Source organism: Dendronephthya gigantea, unplaced genomic scaffold (genome assembly GCF_004324835.1).
Source record: "Dendronephthya gigantea isolate DGI-Jeju-01 unplaced genomic scaffold, DenGig_1.0 000022F, whole genome shotgun sequence".
NCBI lineage: Eukaryota > Metazoa > Cnidaria > Anthozoa > Malacalcyonacea > Nephtheidae > Dendronephthya > Dendronephthya gigantea.
The window spans coordinates 1,780,734-1,802,878 of record NW_021163032.1 but is presented as its reverse complement, the minus strand read 5'-3'; the positions used below and the strand labels follow the sequence as shown (position 1 = coordinate 1,802,878).

Sequence of the window (22,145 nt, the reverse complement as noted above, 5' to 3'; positions counted from 1 at the left end):
GCTTGTTGAATGGCTTTCCCAGTCCATAACAGAAGAAAAGCCATAGCAATGTCTCAATAAACCAAGGAACCCAGAAAAATATAAAAACTCCAACGATAACCAACAGCATTTTAACGACTTTCATATTTCGACGTAATGCAGTTCGTTGACGCAATAGTTTGTTCGGATCGATTTTTTCACCCGGTGTGCCATTCGCGAGCATTTTGTTTCGCACCATTCACGTTAATGATATGACTGTGAGAAAAAAATATGAAGTGTAAATTCTTTTGCACGAGTTGTGGAGACATTTATAAAAAACATAAAAGCATAGGGGATCTAAAGCTGCAAGCTAATTTCCCCTCCAGTCTTCACGCGGCACTTATACACGCATGTCGATCGGTCCGATACTAAGATTTTTTATCGGCCGTCTATGATGATGATTTCCTGATACTGCCGTCAAAATACAAAACAGGGGAACTACAAGTTTATTTCCCCTTGCGTGTGTTTCCTTCGGCACTATATAAAAAAGCTTGTACTTGAGAATACTTGTGCATGAATGCTCAAAATATCGCCAACAAGGAATCTGGTTTGACGATATACTGGTAGAAATTATATACTGATATTTTACTGGAGGTTAAGCGATAATGAAGGTCTATGCGTTGGCTTTGGTGATCTTTTTTCTCTGCACTACGGTGAGTTCTGTATTTGCTTATCAAACGCTGATTATTTTAGAAATAGAAGATATCAGAAATTCTTTATACGAACTCGATATAATTACTGTATTCTACCTTTTATTTAGACTTTCGTCACGGCAAAGCCCTTTTTCCCTGGTAAGTTTCTCTCTCACTCTAATTATTTACGAGGGAAATACCTTCACATCAAGTCATTCACATGCAAAAATGGATGTCATTCATATATTTTTCGTTCCATTTCAAGCAACAAAAAACACATGCTCAATTCATGCATGCAAGTGAAACATGTAGCTATACAATTTTCTTGGTTTTATATATGCCTTATATACGGAATAGCAATGTCGTATTGCACTATATAGCTTTACTAAACATTTTCTTGGTTTTATATATGCCTTATATACGGAATAGCAATGTCGTATTGCACTATATAGCTTTACTAAACAAACTGGTTGCCTGTTTGATAGACTGATATAAGATGCATGAAACAATCGACTGCAAATTAACTTAAACAAAACTTCATCTCATTAGGATGCATGAAGACGTAAAAAGTTCGACGTCTCATCAAACAGGCGTGTATAAGCTAAGCCGACCTATACTTTTCACCGCTACGGCGATTGATCGCGATTCGACTTTTTATGGTTATACAGGGTGTCCCAAAAAAAAAGCAACCACTTAAATATGCAGAACATTAATACAGCTCTAAAGCGCAATAGATAAGCACCTCTGGGAATTGAAAATGGCTCTTAATCCTTCATTTACAATGCTAAAAGTCATTTTAGCTGAACTATGGTGCAAACCCGAACAATATTAATATTCTTGCATATTTAAGTGGCTGCGTTTTTTTTGGGACACCCTGTATACAGGGTGAGTAAAAAAAACTGACACCTTTGAAATTCAAATTAGATACAGGGTGAGTAAAAAAAACTGACACCTTTGAAATTCAAATTAGCTGCGAACTTATGGCTGGAATATGACAATTCCCATGTGCAATCAACAAAAACGATTTGATAAAACTGTTCTTTTGTATTTAACTCCCAAAGGGAACAAACTTTATGTTTTAGGTTAATTATATGATATCCTTCGTATACCTATGAAATATTTTAAGCAACTTCTGTCACGTTACAGCCGCTATGCGACTAATTTGAATTTCAAAGGTGTCAGTTTTTTTTTACTCACCCTTTATAGTTGTTAAGCGTTAAAATAACCATGATATACTTTTCTACCAAGGGCTTGGCTGCAACCCAATCTGCCCCGCAATAGGTTCCCCAGTTTGTGGAACAGATGGGGAAGAGTACGGCAACAAATGTTTATTAGCTTATGCCAGTTGTGTCTCTGGTGGAATAATTCAAGAGGCCAGACCAGAGTCATGCGGATTAGGCGGTAAGCTATGTGTAGATGTAATTGATTTAATATATATGTGTTTTAAGTTTATTCTTTCTAAACCTACAAATTCCTTCCTAATTTCCTACTTTCTCTTATTAGGAATAGGATCTCCGTTGTTATGGCTTTCGCGATGATAATATCTCATATCTGCATGATTATGTAATTCTTTAGCGATGATTTAATAAAAAATAGCGTGAATCATGCGTGTGCCTATATAACTTGCATGTGTCTTTGACAACATCTGCGTCATGCACGACGCATGCTTGCAACGCTTCTTATCCTGCTTCTTATAAACTAGAATCAAAAAGAAAGTTTGTTTCGTTATTCTGTCATGTGTAATGTCGCATTAATGAAATACTAAATGGTTTTCTATGCAGGATAGCGTGTCCCACGCGCGAGGGATGTTGCGAGACGTGCCGGGAAAGCGGGAAAATTAACCAATCATATTGCGTCATCTGTGGTATAACAACTGCCTAAGATAGACAAATTCTTCTCGACGTTTCAACCTGAGGGCCTTCTTCAGGAGAGTTGGTATGATATTGCGTGTTTTACTTTAGTTATCATATAAAACGTTACCGCATACGCTGCCTGCGGTCATGTCGGAAACCCTCGATCTATATTAGGTCTATAAGCCTTAACTAATAAGCAATTCACGCATGCTTTTTGAAGTACCGGGGGAAATTACTGTCAAACATTGTATGTCAGTGCATTAATTGTACTTATCTTGCCAAGATTTGCATCGCGTTTGCTGGTCTATACGATCCGAAACCGGCTAAAATAGCGTCGGGCGGAACAAAAATATGAATATGATTAACACCCCCCCCCCGATCATCGCTGTTCCGATTTATACGAAAAATAACAAATTAATTAATGCGCTTGCAATGCACGTTTTTACGATGACCATGCATGATGATGTACAGACGTGCATAACGTTATTATAAGCAAAGTTTTCAGTTCATAACTGTCTTTATAATTATCTTCTTAATACTGCCCATTGCACTTGCGGTGCCTTGCAGTACAACCATGTTACAAGGCACTCCCTTTTTAATTTCACGTCAGAATATGTCAAGATATATACAGAAACAAGACGCCAACTCGGCTTTAACCTCAACAAATCGGGTACTGTATATTTTATAAATGAGACCGGAGGTTTGTAGAATAGACACTCAGATCGCCTAAAATGACTTTCGGTCGCCAAGGAAACAGAGCAATTCAATATTCACTTCGGCAATCAACATAATTTTGTAGATTGACTTTTTTCCACATCCGCGCGTTACGAATCAGTAGGATGCGACGTCAGCGCTGACCCGATGATGCTTCAGTAACGTAACCGAATGTCACGTGGGGAAAGCCCGACACGACAAACCAAGCCAAAATTATGACCTCTTGTCCATCGACCCGAGGTAATAAATCAACTTTGCCAATCAATTTTAATGATGATGCAAATAAATTTCAGCCGTTCTATATACACGATGATTTCTCGCTTTTTATATATATTTGTTGAAACCACAAATTAATTTATATAAGAGGAACTAAACGCCTGATCTTTAATTTCCTCTCTATACATGCACTTGTCGGTATGACACCTTTGATAATGACTTCCTGTTTACTTGTCAAAGAACGAAAGTCTAACAGGAGAACTAACGTGTTCATTGTTCAAGCTCATTTCCCCCAACATATGCGCATGTCTATTCCGACACTGTATAAAATAGCGTGGAATTTAGAATGCTCGCAAATATTCAAGACACCGCGCCACCAAGTGATCTGGGTTTTGGCGTTATATAATACTGCATGGTATAGAAACTTTATCGTCTTGCTGGAGAAAAACGAGAATGAAGATCTATGCATTTGCGTTGGTAATCTGCTTTCTTTACTCGACGGTGAGTGTTTTGTTTATCAAACGCTGATTTCTTTCTTAAAGATATCCGTGGTGGTTTAGACGGCGCGAACTCGTTTTTATTTTATTTCCAACTTTGCATTTAGACTTTCATCACGGCGAAACCTTTCATCGGTGGTATAAATCCTTGTAAGGGCAAACTCCTATTGTAGTACACTAGTTTTATATGACACTATAAAACTAGTGATCTTTTTCTCGTCGATTTCTTGAGGTTCGACTGTTTTGAATAACCTAAGGTATACTTTTTCTACCACTTAAGACGTAGTCTGTCGCTTAAACCATTGTGACTTCTCGCACCGGCCAGTTTGTGGATCAAATGGGCAAATGTATGTCAACAAATGTGAATTAGATTATGCCTCGTGTAAATCTGGTGGAAGGATTTCGTGGGATATTTCTGGGCGTTCTTGCGGTATGTGTCCATGATTTATGATGAATGACGTCAACTACACATTACACATTTCAACTTTTGCCGTTTCTATACACTACCACGTTTCTTCCTGATTTTCTATTATTTTCCAATCTAGGAATACAATTTCCGTGAGGTTGGTTGATGGATTTGGTTCACGAGCGACTGAAAATGTCTGATTGTACATATATGCATGCATAAATGCTTTTCTTAAACAATGATTTAATAAACCGGAATATTCGACCCCAATGTTTGTAAATTGTTTGTTTTAGTCGCCAAGCCGGCCGTTGCAGCTAATTTTTTGTACAGTAGAACTAGTATAGTCTAGTAGAACTGTAGTCTATAATTTCAAGGCGGCCGTCAACGCGCAAGCCGTAATTTCGAGCAATTTCGGTGCGTACGTATTTTTTTTTTACTAAGCAATGTTAACAATTTATTATTAGTACTATAGGGAAATTTACAATAATTGATCATGCATTAAAACTAAGTATATAATAGTTCTACAGAGTATTTACAAAAACAACTTAACTAGACTCGCTAATGTTCGAGTACCATTCAGACAAAGTGATGTCATTAAGTGATGTGATGGACACGGTCCTCCAACTTCGACTGCCACGAACACACACTACGTGAGCTCTAAGCAAAGCAAAGGCGATCTTTCGTCGTAACCAGCTAACCACCATAGATGGAGAATGATGGTGAATCATTTCGGGGCGTATACGTACGTGCAAATGGAAACCTTATATATATACCTAAGTATGAAGAATTGCGGCTACGTCTATATAAATTAAACTAGTTTCGTTCCGCGGTGCTCTATTTTTTAAATGTTTACGTTATTTCATTTAAGTAAATAAACGGGATTAACTTGCTAAAGGTCCCGCGTGAAGATTCATGGTAAAACAATTTTTTTCCGCTTGTCATGCACCCACATATGGATGTTTCTAAATTTTAAGATCTCTTTTGAAATCCCCTTTATATGATATTTATCCCTTCTGAAAACTGTAGTCGTGGTCTAGTTAAGTTTTTTCATCAGGTGTTACGGGGAACGTAACGCTATTGGTGCATGGCGGGTCTGTTCTTGAGTCTTCGACAAATTATGCAATAAAGCACGTGCTTAAAAGCTTCTCTGTAAGATTTGTCGAGCCAAGCGTAAATTATTGGATTGCATAGACTGTTAACGAGTGGTAATGTGCGTGATATCATGTTTAATGTGTGGACACGGTACATGACGCTTGTTGAATCGCTTCTCCAATTAATAACAGAAGAAAAAAGCCATAGCAATGACTTAATAAACAAAGGAGCCCAGCAAAATATAAAAACTCCAACGATAACCAACAGCATTTTAACGACTTTCATATCTTGACGTAATGCAGTTCGTTGACGTAATATACTTCGTTTGTTCTGATCGATTTTTTCACCCAGTGTGCCATTCGCGAGCATTTTGTTTCGTTTATGAGAAATTCGAAAAATAAAAGCGTACATAATAAGGATGATTAGTGCGGGTAGAAAAAAGGCACTTATTGATAAAAAAAGGAAAAATATTTTGACTTTATTCAAGTCAGAGCTATAAGTGCACTGACCCTGGGCGGTGTCTAACATTCCGTAGGTCCCTGAATGTGGAGTGGCGGAGTAAGTGGCAAAAGAAATTGAAATGAGAACCATCACGGAAATTGTTTTTAGCATAATGGAAGTGGTCATCCGATATTTGTACTGAAGTGGTTTGCTGATTTTAAGATATCGGTCAATACTAATGATTGTCAACGAATAAATAGATGTTGTTAACGCAAATACGTCTATCCAGGCCATAAAGCGACATAGATGAATTGGCATTGTTTCTCGCGAATTTTTGTTCAAGTGTAATTGGTAAACAATCAATGGCTCTACAAATAAACCAACCAAAAGATCAGCGACAGCCAGACAAGCGATGAAATATTTATTTGGTTGATGAAGACTTCTTTCTCTCCATGTTGCAAGTAAAATGAGAGCATTTCCCAGAATCGTAATGACGGCGAAGAAAATTATTAGAATTATCTGACATAGGCGTAATCTCTCTTCAAATGCTTCTACTTTCAACCAATGACTATTTTGCCTCCAAGTCCCAGTCCATGTCCAAGTCCCAGTCCATGTCTGAGATGTCTCTATTATATGTGTAGGAACAGCTGTGACGGTGAAATTGTTTGACGACGTCATTGCAAATTTAGGACCTGCAAATAATTGAAATGCCTTTACTTTATAATGTATACAATATACTGAGTTTCATCTAAGGCAAAGATGCAAATTTGGAATTTGTAGACGATCGGCAGCATCTTTGATGGTCGGCATTTTAGACCAGTTTTCTCTCAGCCAAATTTTTAACGCTTTATTACTCGGGCTACTGTGGTAGCCGAGTCTAAGTTTCGCGATTATTATTTTTTTTTCGTGTCGTAGGCTTAGTCTTCCGCGCGGACAGTCGCGTATTTACAGTGTATCAATATAGATCAGTTTCAGTACAGTGCATTTACCGGCTATATAGGCCGAGTTAACGCCTTACCGGGCGTCCTGTTAATTGTGTGATTCTGATGTTATTTTTGAGTTCTTAAGATTTGAGTTATTATAAACACACAAGACGCAGAATTCTTGTGATATCTCGACATTATTCCAAAGTCATTGTCAAACCAATTACGTGCTCAGATCATTTATCAGGGTGGGTGAAGAAAGATTAGTTGGTATGAAATGTGAAACTATTTACGACAAATAAGATCTACTTTTATTTAAGGCCCCGTCCACACGTATCCGGATAAATTTGAAAACAGATAAATATTTATACGGTTACGTGTTCCGTCCACACGTTTCCGGCGTTTTCGCCCACTGAAACCGGATAAATTTTGCACGTGTGGACGACTTATCTGGATAAATATGAAAACGATTTGAACCTGTATGGCGATTTATTCCACGTTATTTCGAGTTCTCCCAAACTCACACCAGTGTTTCTATAACTGTATAGATACACAGGAAATAATGTTTTCTATTTCTTTTATAATATGACTCGATAAAAATATTTTGTACAAATATTATAATTCGATTCAATTAGAAATTCCCGTGTTTCTATACAGTTGTATAGGAACACGCTTCTCGACCAATCAGCACGCGCGTACTATAAATGTTATATTATAAATATAGTTGTGTAACAAGTGTAGTTTTCTAGTCAGGGTATTTGTTTCGGTTGTAAAAAGTTGCAGTTAAAATCGCCCGTCAGGACTTTGTTCTCACATTTGATATTTTGTATTGGCGTTTTTAAAAAGAATTCCGCGCTGAGTCTCGAGGGCCATACCACGAACACAAAAGCGATTTCATCTTCGTTTTTTTACAATTTACAAACGTTACAATAAATTCTTATTGTTTTCTATATATTGCAATACGACACGGATGTATATTCATCTGCTTATTGTTGTTGCAAGTGAAATCCTATTTGTAAGCTTATCACTGTGATTCAACTTTACCTCTTATTTTCCTTTCTTCAAATATTTACGCGGTGTAACTCTGTCTGACTATCGGTGTAGCTCTTCTGACTTCAGTTCGACCCACTCTTTTATAAACTCCGAAAGTTTGCTCTAAATCAGCCTCTCTTTGCAAACCTTGACATTCAAATTACTATTCTGAAAAGCTGAAGAGTAGAAGGCGGAAAAAGGTAAAAGTCGGAAAGGGAAAGAAGGGTGAAAGGAGGAAAAAAGGGCGAAAGGCGGAAAAAAGGGTAAAAGGCGGAAATCGCCTCTTTTAGACCAGTCGTTCTAATGTAAGTAGCTATAACTAAGATTGAATTTCGTAAAATTAAAAACATATTGGTGAAAACTTTATAACTGGCTGTAATTTACTGAACTGATTTATTTACAACTATATTGTGTTATTATATACACAAGCGCCAGATATGAGGTATGCTGCAATTTCATTGGTTGGCTACTAGACAGATATCAGCTCATATCTGTCTAGTAGAGAAAGTAAACAAAATAGCTGAAAGATTTGGGGAGTTGAGTGAAATAGAAATCCAAGCTTTAGTTGATAATAGCACACCAAAATGCACCGAAAGAGCGACAAAGTTCATATACGACTATCAGCTCATATATACGACTCGAGTTCGCAGAATAACTGTTAAATACAGCCTATTGCTTGCCATTAATGCGTAGAATGCTTGTGCATTCCTAAACGCATGTTAACATATTTTTAGCGAAGTAAGTTATTTAGCAAACTTTTTGTTTTGGAAAACTTTTTACACAATAACAGTATAATTATTCATTATTCAACATGAGCGTACCCAGTCTGACGTTTTCGTTCCGCTGTGCCAATATTTTGGTGCACATTAACTGAGCAAACGAATTCCTTAAGAAATAAATATTTTCAACATAGGGAATAGTGAGAGGCATGCATGTGTACGACAGCGCTGGTGTTAACTGAAAAACATTATTCATAATCTTATACTGCATGTATGTATCACAATGACTGTAACTAAAAGGGCCGCCTTTTACTCTTTCTGCTGTTTTTTCCGCATTTCACCCCTTTTCCGCCCTTTACCCTTTTCTCCGCCTTTTACCCTTTTCTCCGTCATTTATCATTTTTTCTGCTTTTCCGTGTTACCGCTTTTCCGTTTTCGTCTTTTACCCCAACTCTGTTTAACTTCGTGAGCAAACTAGAATTTAAATTCGCTCACAAAGATAACGTCATTCCCATATTTATACCCATCAATTGTTGATCAACATGAGTTTAGTTTTAAATTAATTTCAGATAAATTAAAGAATGACGTAGTCTTCATGGGATCTCATTGGTTACCCAGAAAACACGTGATAAGATAATTTTGTCCCAACCGCGCTCAATTAACGTAGCCATTAAGAAACGCGTAGCCGTTGAGAACAGTCATTTCAAGAGCCTGGGAGTTCTGTTTTAACAGTTCGCTGAGCTAAAGTCAAAAGAGAGAGGTTCACATATTCGAAGGTGAATGTATAGAGGTATAGGAACTAACTTAAGTGTTAAAAGTTTGTTTCACAAATATATATATATATATATATAAAAATATATATATATATATATATATATATCTATATATATATATATATATATATATATATATCTATATATATATATATATATATATATATATATATATATATATAATTATATATATATATATATATGTATATAGATCGGCGTAAACCAGATCTGGGCCTAAATTCTATGAAATTGCGCTTCGCTGCCTGCTGACGATCGTACAGCTGCACTGCCAAAAAACTGGCGTAGCTAATAGGCATGAACCCATCTGTGACCGGATTCACATCAGACGAGTTTCCGTCTCATATGAGTTTCCCGTCTAAAGCCGTGTTTACACGAAGGGGCTGACATTTACCCGTACCTAAGACGTACCTAACCAAGTTTTGCAGGGTGTGTTTACACCAGTTACCTAACGGGACTTATATACATTCACGCAACATAAAGTACTTTGAGAAGAGTATTAAAATAAGCTTGCAGTTCTTTGTTTGTTTATTTCGTACAAACTACAAAGCCTCGTAAAAGAATACGACGTAGTGATTACTGGGATTACTGGCAAACAACGATTTCATTCAAAATTAAAAAATATATGATATAACTTATCGGCAAGTTCCGAAATTCGCCATGTAGCTAATTATCAACTCTGAATTTCCCCCTAATTTTTGCAAAATCGCGCGAAAATTCCAAGACCGCTAAATGCTGACATCAAAGACTCGAATTTACGTTTGTTGTCATGGAAATTAGCTTCGATCACACTTGGGTCAATGAAAATGTGTTTACACCGCCAGACTGACCTGAGACTTACCTAGGACTTACCTAATACCATGTTTTCAGGACACCTCTAATGCTTGGCCTGAAATCATGGTCTTAGGTCGGTCCTAGGTCGGTCTTAGGTCAGTCCTAGTGCGTTTACACTACAGGACTAACTGCTTAAGTTAGGTCTAAGGTCAGGTATGGGTCTCTAGTGTAAACACTGCTTAAAACGAATTCCCGTCTCTAATACGAATCCGGCTCTTCATTGTTAAGTACTGTAACAGCTCAACGCCGGTTTAACATATAAGTTAGGATTGACACAAACAAAGTGAGTTCTACACTAATAATATACATGCAGCTAAAAATTTCTGATTCACAGTGATGTCGAGAAACATTTAAGTTCGTGAGCAGGATAGTCAGTACAGAAATGTGACAATGACATTGACAAAACCCTCACACCTGATCGCTAGATGACCCATCATATATCTGCGACCAGATTGGTCACCCAATGAAAGGTGTACTTTTGATGACAATTATAATTTTCACTTGAGAGTCTTGTCCGTTTTTCTTCGGGGGTTTTATTTCAATCAAAATTTAATAAAATATATCATACAGCTGCATGCATGGTAAGGCCTTAAAAAGGCTCTTTTCCACTCATCGCAATGGCCAACTCGCTGCGATGGTTTTCATAGAGGTATATTCATATATTCATGTTCGTACAAACGTAGAAACAATAGCTAACAAAAGAGATCAGTCGGGCATAATAATAATATATGAATATGCACACCCCCCCTAACTGGCGACAGCTCTGGTGGGTTTTTGCGTGGAAAGAACTTTTAGGTAAGGGCGAGGAGGGGCTTAGGATTCGATATGTCATGATCGGGCCAGGAATCTGGAACAAGAATTGATAATGTGGATAAAGTTTTATGCATTCTTCACGCAGTCTCCTTTTTGACAAAATGACTGAGATACTCGCTTCGAAGAAGGGGGTGAACACTTACGTCAGAAAGCCAGCGTTACATGTGTTATCGCAGTTAATACACGCCTAAGTTAGAAACTTCAAAATATAAATATAAATAAAAAATTAAGAATATATCGCTGTTATCGTCACTCCATCTTCATCACAATAAATTTCACTTTTTTAATAACTTCGTGCATTAGAAAAGATTGTGTTTTTATTTGTTTCATAAAGGGTCAGGATTTGCAATGACGTCGACAAGTGATATAACTGCGACATTAAGTTCTACAAATCCAACAGAGATGTCTAGGCTTACAGAAAGTGATCGGTTGAAACTGTTTGCATTTTTGGAGCGACTTATCCTGGGCGTGAAAATTGTATTCATTTTGATCGCCATATTCATAATTCTGGGAAATATGCTGGTGTTGATTGCGACCTGGAGAGAAAGAAGTCTTCATCAACCAAGCAAGTATTTCATCGCTTTTTTGGCTTTTGGTGATCTTTTGGTTGGTTTATTCACAATACCAGTCGACGTGTATATTCTATCTATATTAATTGAATTAAGATTTTCAATCCCTATTCATTTCTGTCGTTTCATGGAGTGGATGAGTATCTTTGCGGTAACAACATCCATTTGCACACTGACATTCATCAGTTTTGACCGATATCTCAAAATCAGCAAACCACTTAAGTACAAATCAAGAATGACAACTTCCAGATCAGTAAAGATAATTTTCTCCATTTTTCTCATTTCAACTGCTTTTGCAACTTACTCAGCGACTCAAATTTCGACCACCGGGCTCGTTCTTTGCATTAATGACTCTGACACAAACAAATCCAAAGTATTTGACCTTGTTTCATCAATACTTGGGTTTAGTCTGCCTGCAATTATCATCTTTATCATGTACACTCTCATTTTTCTTTTCGCTCACAAACGAAACAAAATGCTCGCGAATGGTGAACTGGGCGAAACAATCAACGATCAGAACCGACGAACTGTATTACGTCGAGATATGAAAGTGATTAAAATGCTGTTGGTTGTCGTTGGAGTTTTCTTACTTTGCTGGGGTCCTTCGTTTATCAGTACGTTGGTGTTTCTTTACCATCCTTGGCCTGACTGGCATAACAATTCATTAAGCGACTGGTACCGGGACTTAATTATTCTTTTTATCGTGTACGCACTTCAATTTGTTAACAGTCTCTGTAATCCAATAATTTATGCCTGTCTTGACCAAACGTACAGTGAAGCTTTCAAACATTTGTTTCGCCGAATGATGTGTCGCGGACGAGATTCAAGAAGACAACAACCACCAATAGAATTACAACTGCGAGCTTGATGAAGTATCACTGAAGAAGATGCACTAAAACTGAGCTATATTGATAAACTGTAAATACGCGACTGTCCGCGCGGAAGACTAAGCCTGTGACACAAAAAAGAATAATCATTATCGCGAAACGTAGACTCGGCTCCCGCATGCAGTAGTCCGAGTAATTAGGCCTCTTTTGGGTTAGTTCTCGAAATGCACCGTCAAATTGAATGAATTCGCTCATCGATTTCTAAACATAAATCTTGCTACTGCTCTCTATATTTAACTGAAGTGAATGATTTCATTTTACAGTCACATTTTTACATGTTCAGCTGTTATGAAAGTAGGTAAAAATTGGACAGAAACCCATTCTTGTTAAGGACTTTAACTGGTCATTTTTATGTTCATTATACCTATTATAGTCATGCATTTTGCGATATGAGGAACTTTGTTAACGGGAAAATTAAAATTTAAATTAAAAGGTTAATTATAGATAATGCAGAAAAGTAGATATATTATATATTTGCAGACTAGATCCTAAACATTTTTCAAACATCACTTTCAGTAGATGATAAAGCTTTTGTAGTCACATAAACATTCACTGAATTCAATAAAACGACATTGTATATATACATTGGTAATTTTCCAGGTAATTCCTATATATATATATATATATATATATATATATATATATATATATATATATATATATATATATATATATATATATATATAGATCAAAATGTAGTAATGATAATGCTAAACAACTATAATCATATAATAGTTTACGAAGGTTAAGAAGTATATGTATATGAATATATAAATATACTTTATGTATATAATAGTATAGAAAAGTTAACGAAAGCCGTTCACGAAAAAGAATTTTAAAAATGCATTTCTAGATGGTTATATGTAATAAAAATTTGTAATTTGCTTGATTTGAATAAATTTCAACTTTGATTAATTTTTTTAAGCGCTTATTTAAAATACGAGTATGTTTCAATTAAATTAGTGCACAGTCACATTAGACGACGTTATTATAAAGCGTCTGCTATACCTGATCCAGCTTGATCATTGTTATGCTTCCGGTCCGTTAAACTGTCCCTCCACCGGTGCAACTATCTCGAAAAATCCCCTTTAATCATTTCCTTTATACAGTAAAACAATTAGTCTTTTGCAATCCAATAATTTATGTCGTCTTAATTGACAAAGAAGTTTTCAAACATTTGTTTCGACGAATGATATGTCGAACAAACCAAAGAAGACAACAACTACCAGTAGACAAACTGATAAAATCGGTATAGCTTCTTTGATGGTCGGTAGCGTAATTTTTTAGACCAGTTTTCTCTCAGCCAAATTTTTAGCGCTTTATTGTGTGATTCTTTTTACGCGGTTGCACGCTGCCTCAAACATCGAACCTGTGATTGAACCAACGGCTGGTTGCTTTTATGTATTGTGAATGAACGATTTGTAGTTAATGTAAAAAAATGAACCCTTTTACGAGTGAAAGTGAACTTGAAATTTTTCCTCGATTGATGAAAACAACTGCAGCGTTGTTTCTAAATGTTGTTTATTTCGTTTACTGTCTTTTTCTTTTTACTCTCGGTTTTGTGGTTATTTGAAGAAAAAGGAAATAACTCACGATTCTTATACTTGCTGCATGCCTATCTAGTGCATGACAAAAAGTGAATAAATTCTCAGTTTATAGCAATCATAATGGTAAATCGTCTAAAATATAAAAATTATTCGATTCGGTACATGAAAACGAGCTTAATATATAATAATCTACCTTCGATGGTGTATTTCGAATGGCATAAAAAGTGTATTTCCTCACGGAATTATTAGTCGTTTTTCTTCAATATCTTAAAGACCCAGACCTCTCCCCCCGGGTATAGAGTCGCAGCTCCTCTCAAGAATGATTTTCATTGGCTGAACTTTACAATACATTTCTGTTTCAACCAATAGCATAGCTTCGTTCTTTAGATAGCATAGAAAAGCATTATCCAATTGGACGAAAGCTTCCGAGCACTGCGACATGTCCCAAACCTCTTTCAACATGGAATATTGGATCAAGACTAATTTTGATAAGTGGGCAGTGCAGATAATTCCCTTATTTTGCATCATAAGTATATTTTTTCATATTTCTATATATACCTTTTTCAATTTTAGCCATGCAGGTTATAGGGCCATAAGTGTAAAGGGTCTATCAATTTCAAATGCAGGCCGTCAAATGAAATGCAGTCTGTTAATCGCATATAGATATACCACTTAAAACGGACCGCCCTAATTTCATCATGGGAATTAAATTGAACTATAGTCTTTTTGGTATTTTGAAAGTTTTGTTAGGCTTTTCCTTATTTCCTTGTGAAATATTAAACCGTTATATAATTAACTGAGAAGCAGCTTAATTAAAAATTATAACCTTTTTCAATAAATGCCTGATATTTCTGCACTAATGTAAACTAATATGTTGTAATGTCATGACATACAATATGCTAATGTCACTAACCCGAAAATTGCCCAAGAATAAACGCTCCTCTTGCTCAATTTAGGTAAATTTGTATTTGCTCCCATAATAGTCTGCATCCTAGCCTCTCAGAAATCTATTGTGCCCTTGTCTGATCTGGAGAATAACTTTAAGTGGTATACAATTGCACTGGTGGATTCTCGATGTTGATTGGTGCGAAGGAATTAATTATTATAATAAACAATATCACATGAGTCTTTATAACTACATCTTAGTCGCGTTTACACTACCGTCAATTTGTTGGCACAACACGGCTTAAATCGGTACCGCGTATAGCAATTTTAGTCATGGTTATAGGGCCATAAGTGTAAAGGGCCTATCAATTTCAAATGCAGGCCGTGGAATAAAATGCAGCCTGTTAATCGCATATAGATATACCACTTAAACGGACGGTCCTATAATTTCATCCTAGGATTTAAGGCTTTTCCTTGTGAAATATTAAATCTTTATATTATAATTAACTGAGAAGCAGCTTAATTAAAAATGATAAACTTTTTCAAAAAAGTCTGATATTTCTGCTCTAATGTAAACTAATATGTTGTAATTAATTTTTTAATATTTTAAGTTATTCAACTACGTTTTTTGCAACCATAATGTCGTTTCCGTATTCACATGCATCAATTGTTGATCAACAATTGACTAGTTTTAAATCATTAATTTCAGACAAATTAAAGAATGACGTAGTCTTCATGGGATCTGATTGGTTACCACAGAAAACACGTGATAAGATAATTTTGTCCCAACTGCGCTGAATTAAAGAGACACGTAGCCGTTGAGAACAGTCATTTCAAATTCTAATATTCTAAGAGTTAAGAAAGTGATTATCAATTGGGAGTTCTGTTTTAACATTTCGCTGAGCAAAAGTCGGAAGAAACAGGTTCACATATATTCGCATATATATTCGAAGGTGAACATATAGAGGTATGAACTAACTTGAGTGTTAAAATGTTGTTTCCCAAATATATATATATATATATATAAGTGACAACAATATAGATCGGCGAGCTTTATCTAAACCTTATATTAATGTAAACCAGATCTGGGCCTGCCAAACATTTACTAACTTCAGTTACTGGCTTACTGCGATTTTTACCGTGAAATTTTATGAAATTGCGCTTCGCTGCTTGCTGACGATCGTACAGCTGCGATTTCAAAAAACTGGCGTAGCCTCAAACCCATCTGTGATCAAATTCACATCAGACGAGTTTCTCTACGACAAGTTTCCGTCTCTAATACGAATTCGGCTATACAATATAAGTTGGGATACAACAAACAAAGTGAGTTCTACACTAATAATATACATGCAGCTAAAAATTTCTAATTCACAGTTCTGTCGAAAAACATTTAAGTTCGTGAGCAGGATATTCAGTACAGTAACGTGACAATGATATTGATAAAACCTTGGCACCTGCTAAATGACCCATCATATATCTGCAACCTGATTGGTCACCCAATGAAAGGTGTACTTTTGATGTCAATTATAATTTTCACTGTAGAGTCTTGTCTGTTTTCCTTCGGGGGTTTTATCTCAATCAAAATTCAATAAAATATTGTGCTTGGCGGCTTTCTGACTATATCATACAGCTGCATGCATATACATATAGTCAGGCTTCAAAAAGGCTCTTTTCCACTCATCGTAATTTCCAACTAGCGTGCTCGCTGCGAAAGTTTTCATACAGGTATATTCATAATTTCATATATTCATGCATGTTCGTACAACCGTAGAAACAATAGCTAACAGAAAGGGCCTTTAGAATAAGAGCGAGGAGGGGCTTATAATGCGATATGTCATAGTAAGGCCAGGAATCTGGAACAAGAATTGATAATGTGGATAAAGTTTTATGCATTCTTCACGCAGTCTGCTTTCTGACAAAATGACTGAGATACTCGCTCCGAAGAAGGGGGTTAACACTCAACGTCAGAAAGCCACCGTTACATGTATTATTGCAATTAATACACGTCTAAAGTGTCGTCGTTATAACTGCGTGCATGAGAAAATATTGTGTTTTATTTATTTCATAAAGGGTCAGGATTTGCGATGACGTTGACAAGTAATATAACTGTGACATTAAATTATACAAATCAAACAGAGATGTCTTGGCTGACAAAAAGTGATGTGTTGAAACTGTTAGCATTTTGGGAACGACTTATCCTGGGCATGAAAATTGTATTAATTTTGATCGCCATATTCATAATTCTGGGAAATATGCTGGTGTTGATTGTCACTTGGAGAGAAAGAAGTCTTCATCAACCAAATAAATATTTCATCGCCTGTCTGGCTGTCGCTGATCTTTTGGTTGGTTTGTTTTTAGCACCACTGAAGGTGTGTCTACTCGGTTTCAATATCGAATCGTTATTTTCAATCCCTGATCATCTTTGTCGTTTTATGATGTGGATAGACACCTTCGCCTTAGGATCATCTATTTATACCCTAACATTCATCAGTTTTGACAGATATCTCAAAATCAGCAAACCACTTCTGTACAAATCACGAATGACAACTTCCAGATCACTTAAAGTTATTTTCGTCATCGTTCTCATTTCCATTACGCTTGCCACTTACTCCGCCACTCCCGACTCAGGGGCCGATGGAATTCTAACGTTCGAGTTTAACTTTTGCAATATTGGCGCTGATGGCGAAAAAAGGAAACTATTTTACCTTTGTTTATTAATAATTGGGATTCTCCTGCCCACAACTATTATATTGAGTATGTACACTCTAATTTTTCGTATTGCTCACAAACGAAACAAAATACTCGCGAATGGTGAACTGGGTCAAACAATTAACCAACGAACTGCATTACGTCGAGATATGAAAGTGATCAGAATGCTGTTGATTGTCGTTGGGGCTTTTATATTTTGCTGGGGTCCTTTGTTTGCATGGACATGGCTGCTTATTCACCATCCAAATGTTGTTACTTTGAATCGCGGTTCATTTAGCCACTGGAAGGTGTTGCTCTTATTTGAAACCATAGTTTTAACACTTCCATATGTTAACAGTCTTTGTAACCCAATAATTTATGCCTGTCTTGACCAAACGTACAAAGAAGCTTTCAAAAATTTGTTTCGCCGAATGATGTGTCGCGGACGAGATTCAAGAAGACAACAACCACCAATAGAATTACAAAACCTGCGAGCATGATGAAGAAACCTATATGAAATTAACTTGCACAGCAGTCTATTTCTAGTCGCCCGGTAGCCGTTAACTTGGGCTATGTAAACGGTAAACAACTGCACTGAAACTTGTTGATAAACTGTAATTACGCGACTGTCCGCGCGGAAGACTATATAATCGTTCGACACACAAAAAAAAATAATAATCGCGAAACGTAGACTCGGCTCCCGCAGTAGCCCGAGTAATTAGGCCTCTTTTGAGTTAGTTCTCTGAATGCACCGTCAAATTTCATGAATTCGCTTATCGATTTCTGAGAATAAATCTAGCCACTGCTCTCTATATATAACTGAAGTGAATGATTTCATTTTACATTCTCATTTTTACATGTTCAGCTGTTAAGAAAGTACGTAAAAATTGGAAAGAAACCCATTCATGTTAAGGATTTGAACTGGTCATTTTTATGTTCATTATACCTATTATAGTCATGCATTTTGCGATATGAGGAAATTCGTTAGCGGGAAAATAAAATAAAAAGGTTAATTATAGATGTTGCAGAAAAGTAGATGTATTATATATTTCCAGACGATCCTAAACATTTTTTAAACATCACTTTCAGTAATGATAAAGCTTCTGCAATCACGTAAACATTCATTGAATTCAGTAAAACGACATTGTATATATACATTGGTAATTTTCCAGGTAATTCCTATATATATAGATCAAAATGTACTAATTAAAATGCTAAACAACTATAATCATATAATAGTTTACGAAGGTTAAGAAGTATATGCTTTATATATAAATACTAAAAAAATTCACGAAAACAGTTTACGAGAAAGAATTTTAAAATTTCTAGATAGTATCGTTACAAGAATGGTGCAGCGCATTGTATAAATAAATAAACTAAATACTGTATGCCATATAATAAATCCCTCATTAACCGAATACGTTCGGTCCGTATTGGAAAAATATCAGACCTCGGTTTTTTATGTACGGACCTCGCTATCGCTCGGTCCGTACTGTCAAGACCTCGGTCTGATATTTTTCTAGTACGGACCTCAAATTCGGTTAGTAAGTGGTATATAATTTGCTTGATTTGAATAAATTTCAACTTTGATTAATTTTTTAACCACTTATTTAAAACAAGAGTAGATCTGATATGCAGGATGAAACACTCTTGCCCATGTTTCAATTAGTGCACAGTCACATTAGACGTTACTATAAAGCGTCTGTTATGCCTGCCTGATCATTGTTAGCTTGATCATTGTTGTGCTTCCGGTACGTTAAACTGTCCCTCCACCGGTGCAACTATCTCGAAAAATCCCTTTCATCAGTCAAAGGGCATTGGTGTTTCCGAGTATTTCATTTGCTATGCACAGTAAAACATGCATCTCCTGCAATCTAATAATTTATGTGATATTCACTGACAAAACGTTCAGAGAAGCTTTTAAACATTTGTTTCGATGAATGATATGTCGAACAAACCAAAGAAGACAAAGAAGACAAGAACCACCAGTAGAATTACGATTACTAAGAAGCAGATAAGGGAAACTTGCGTGGCAGTAACCGAGTAGCCTAAATGTAAAAGTTAAACATTTTCACGGGCGAAAACTCTAAAATTGTCTCCAATTGATGAAAATAACTGGCTGAATAATGAAACAGAAAAACATTACTGGTCGTCAGCTCACTTCTTGTTGAACGGCTGTTTGGACATTTTTTGCAGTGTGTAACTTCAACAGAACGTTAAAGCATGCAATTAATGTCTAACTTTTCTGCAAACAGTGCATGTCTCGATGTATTTCATTTGACTATTGTTGCTGATGTTCTTTTTCTATGTGTGCCGATTTCGCTTTCTGAAGGAAGAGATTTGACGGTAAGCTGTCAAGAGCTGTTAAGAATCAGAGAGAGTGCAAGCTTTCGGGGATAGAACCCTCAAAAGTATCTCCTCTGCTGAAGTTATAATGTGGACTTAACGTTAAATTTTCTTGCATTATGATTGAAAAAGGAAACCTGGGATATTACAATAAAAAGTGTGTAAACAATATGAAATGGCTGTAAATCGTGACCTAAAGGAAATGAAGTTTCGGTACTTTACTTTTTTTCTAAAATTTCGCAAATCTACAATTACATTTACTTTTACAGCAGCACGCGCGTCCTTGTTTAAATCATAATATACGGTTTCGGAAAAACTTGATTTTTTGTTCGAGTGGAAAAAACAATATTTCACGAGTGGGATATTGTTTTTGATACGAGAACATAATTACATAAAATCCATACCTCATAAACTAAAATTCATATTATAAAACCGAATAGTTTTAAATTATAGCGTAATAAGAGGAGAGTGTCGCGAACCGCAAAGCATCTATGTTTGGAGGGACAAATGATTTTAGACTTTATTTCCTGCCCCTCCAAAAAGTACATAGATGCTTCGCGGTTCGCGACTAGATCCAGTATCCTGCTCGATAGGGAAATGGCCAACAGTCGCACTTTTATCCCCACATGTACACGCTCGCTCCCCCTCGCGTTTTCGTTTCATTTACGACGCTCATTTCGTTTTATATACAAAGACCATTTTTATTTTGACAAAAACAACAACAATATAAATGGCGGGATATTTTTGAAATTCCTTAAATAAATAAAGTATAAAATTTAAGAATATGCCAGTTATCTTCAGTACTCTAAATTTCATTTATAATTAGCACGTGCATTAGAAGAGATGAGAAGGTCATGCAGGTCAGGATTCAGTTGCAATAGCACATGGCCATCACATAGCCATGATTAATCCCATAAGTGTAAAGGGCCTGTCCATTTCAAATGCAGGTCGTGGAATAAAATGCAGCCTGTTAATCGCATATAGATATACCACTTAAAACGGACCGTCCTAATTTCATCATGGGAATTAAGTTGAATAAACTAAAATTTTTTTGGTATTTTGAAAGTTTTGTTAGGCTTTTCCTTATTTCCTTGAGAAATATTAAATCGTCATATAATTAACTGAGAAGCAGCATAATAAAAAATGATAAACATTTTCAATAAATGCCTGATATTTCTGCACTATCTCATCATTAGAATGATTTCTCAGTTTATAGCAACGATAATGGTAAATTGTCTAAAGTACAGAAATTATTCGATTCGGCACATGAAAATTTCAATGTCTGAAACGGTCCTAATATATAGTAGGCCTACGTTCGATGGGGTGTTTCAGAAGACATACAAAGTGTATTTCGTTACCGAATTATTATAGTCGTTTGTGTTCAATATAATAAAGACCCAAACCTCTAGCAACATGGAATATTGGGTCAAGAATTACTTTGACAAGCGGGGAGTGCCGATAAGTGCCTTATTTTGCATATATAAGTATATATTTTTGTATCCTTGACCTTGTACGAGAACCACCTGACTTTTTGTTGAGATATCTGATCGAATTAAGGCGGGTTTTCACTGGGCAGAATTCTTCGATCAAACGTAGAATTTCGCTAAATTGATTTTTAGTTTGATTGTAATCATTCAAGTGAGCCACGTCTGTTGCGCTCACACATATGCAAACAAAATCAAACGAGAATTGTCCAAGAATAAACGCTCCTCTTACTCAATTTAGGTAAATTTGTATTTGCTCTCATAATAGTCTGCAACCTATAGCCTCTCAGAAACATACATATTGACAATCTATTGTGCCCCTGTCTGATCTGGAAAATAACTTTAAGTGGTATGCAATTGCACTAGTGGATTCTCGATGCTGATTGGTGCTCACCAAGTTGTAATTCTATTTTATGAAGCCAGCAAGTCGCTTTGCCAATATTAGCGACGGAATTAATAAACAATTTTAAATGAGTCTTTATAACTACATTTTACTCGCATTTCTTCAATTTGTTGGCACAACCTGGCTTAAATCGGTGCCCGCGTATAGTAGCCAGGTTATATAGGGCCATAAATATAAAGGGCCTATCAATTTCAAATGCATGCAGGCCGTGGAATGAAATGCAGTCTGTTAATCGCATATAGATATACCACTTAAACGGACTGTCCTAATTTCATCCTAGGAATTAAGGCTTTTCCTTGTGAAATATTAAATCGTTATATTATAATTAACTGAGAAGCAGCTTAATTAAACATGA

At 36.1% G+C, this 22,145-nt stretch overlaps 5 protein-coding genes across 5 annotated transcripts; 4 read left to right on the top strand and 1 right to left on the bottom strand.

The window, feature by feature from the left end:
* Nucleotides 1-493: 493 nt before the first annotated feature.
* Nucleotides 494-2,270, top strand: LOC114522325 (turripeptide Lol9.1-like). The gene is made up of 4 exons (XM_028542990.1): nucleotides 494-671; nucleotides 779-809; nucleotides 1,899-2,051; nucleotides 2,154-2,270. The coding sequence occupies exons 1-4, from the start codon at nucleotides 624-626 to the stop codon at nucleotides 2,186-2,188; spliced, it is 267 nt and encodes an 88-aa protein (XP_028398791.1). The 5' UTR covers nucleotides 494-623; the 3' UTR covers nucleotides 2,189-2,270.
* A 1,471-nt stretch (nucleotides 2,271-3,741) lies between these two features.
* Nucleotides 3,742-4,632, top strand: LOC114522421 (follistatin-related protein 1-like). Its single transcript, XM_028543098.1, has 4 exons — nucleotides 3,742-3,934; nucleotides 4,038-4,080; nucleotides 4,211-4,360; nucleotides 4,476-4,632. Exons 1-4 carry the CDS (start codon nucleotides 3,887-3,889, stop codon nucleotides 4,490-4,492), a joined length of 258 nt encoding a protein of 85 aa, XP_028398899.1. The 5' UTR covers nucleotides 3,742-3,886; the 3' UTR covers nucleotides 4,493-4,632.
* A 778-nt stretch (nucleotides 4,633-5,410) lies between these two features.
* On the bottom strand, nucleotides 5,411-6,187 carry LOC114522385 (type-1 angiotensin II receptor-like). The gene is made up of 2 exons (XM_028543055.1): nucleotides 5,955-6,187; nucleotides 5,411-5,603 (listed from the first exon to the last, which is right to left on the bottom strand). The coding sequence occupies exons 1-2, from the start codon at nucleotides 6,185-6,187 to the stop codon at nucleotides 5,411-5,413; spliced, it is 426 nt and encodes a 141-aa protein (XP_028398856.1).
* A 5,196-nt stretch (nucleotides 6,188-11,383) lies between these two features.
* On the top strand, nucleotides 11,384-12,418 carry LOC114522384 (beta-1 adrenergic receptor-like). Its single transcript, XM_028543054.1, has one exon. The coding sequence runs from the start codon at nucleotides 11,384-11,386 to the stop codon at nucleotides 12,416-12,418; it is 1,035 nt and encodes a 344-aa protein (XP_028398855.1).
* Nucleotides 12,419-17,007: 4,589 nt separating this feature from the next.
* LOC114522383 (dopamine D2-like receptor) lies at nucleotides 17,008-18,057 on the top strand. Its single transcript, XM_028543053.1, has 2 exons — nucleotides 17,008-17,306; nucleotides 17,916-18,057. The coding sequence occupies exons 1-2, from the start codon at nucleotides 17,008-17,010 to the stop codon at nucleotides 18,055-18,057; spliced, it is 441 nt and encodes a 146-aa protein (XP_028398854.1).
* The last annotated feature ends 4,088 nt before the right edge of the window (nucleotides 18,058-22,145 follow it).

Bases quoted from the DNA above. Each gene is read 5' to 3' on its own strand.
- LOC114522325 (XM_028542990.1), top strand. From the start codon at position 624: ATGAAGGTCTATGCGTTGGCTTTGGTGATCTTTTTTCTCTGCACTACG. The intron at 672-778 runs GTGAGTTCTGTA...CCTTTTATTTAG, and splicing joins TCTTTTTTCTCTGCACTACG to ACTTTCGTCACGGCAAAGCC. The intron at 2,052-2,153 runs GTAAGCTATGTG...TTCTCTTATTAG, and splicing joins AGAGTCATGCGGATTAGGCG to GAATAGGATCTCCGTTGTTA.
- LOC114522421 (XM_028543098.1), top strand. From the start codon at position 3,887: ATGAAGATCTATGCATTTGCGTTGGTAATCTGCTTTCTTTACTCGACG. The intron at 3,935-4,037 runs GTGAGTGTTTTG...CTTTGCATTTAG, and splicing joins TCTGCTTTCTTTACTCGACG to ACTTTCATCACGGCGAAACC. The intron at 4,081-4,210 runs GTAAGGGCAAAC...CTACCACTTAAG, and splicing joins CATCGGTGGTATAAATCCTT to ACGTAGTCTGTCGCTTAAAC.
- LOC114522385 (XM_028543055.1), bottom strand. From the start codon at position 6,187: ATGCCAATTCATCTATGTCGCTTTATGGCCTGGATAGACGTATTTGCG. The intron at 5,604-5,954 runs GTTAGACACCGC...TATTAATTGGAG, and splicing joins CATTCAGGGACCTACGGAAT to AAGCGATTCAACAAGCGTCA.
- LOC114522384 (XM_028543054.1), top strand. From the start codon at position 11,384: ATGTCTAGGCTTACAGAAAGTGATCGGTTGAAACTGTTTGCATTTTTG.
- LOC114522383 (XM_028543053.1), top strand. From the start codon at position 17,008: ATGTCTTGGCTGACAAAAAGTGATGTGTTGAAACTGTTAGCATTTTGG. The intron at 17,307-17,915 runs GTGGATAGACAC...ATATGTTAACAG, and splicing joins CATCTTTGTCGTTTTATGAT to TCTTTGTAACCCAATAATTT.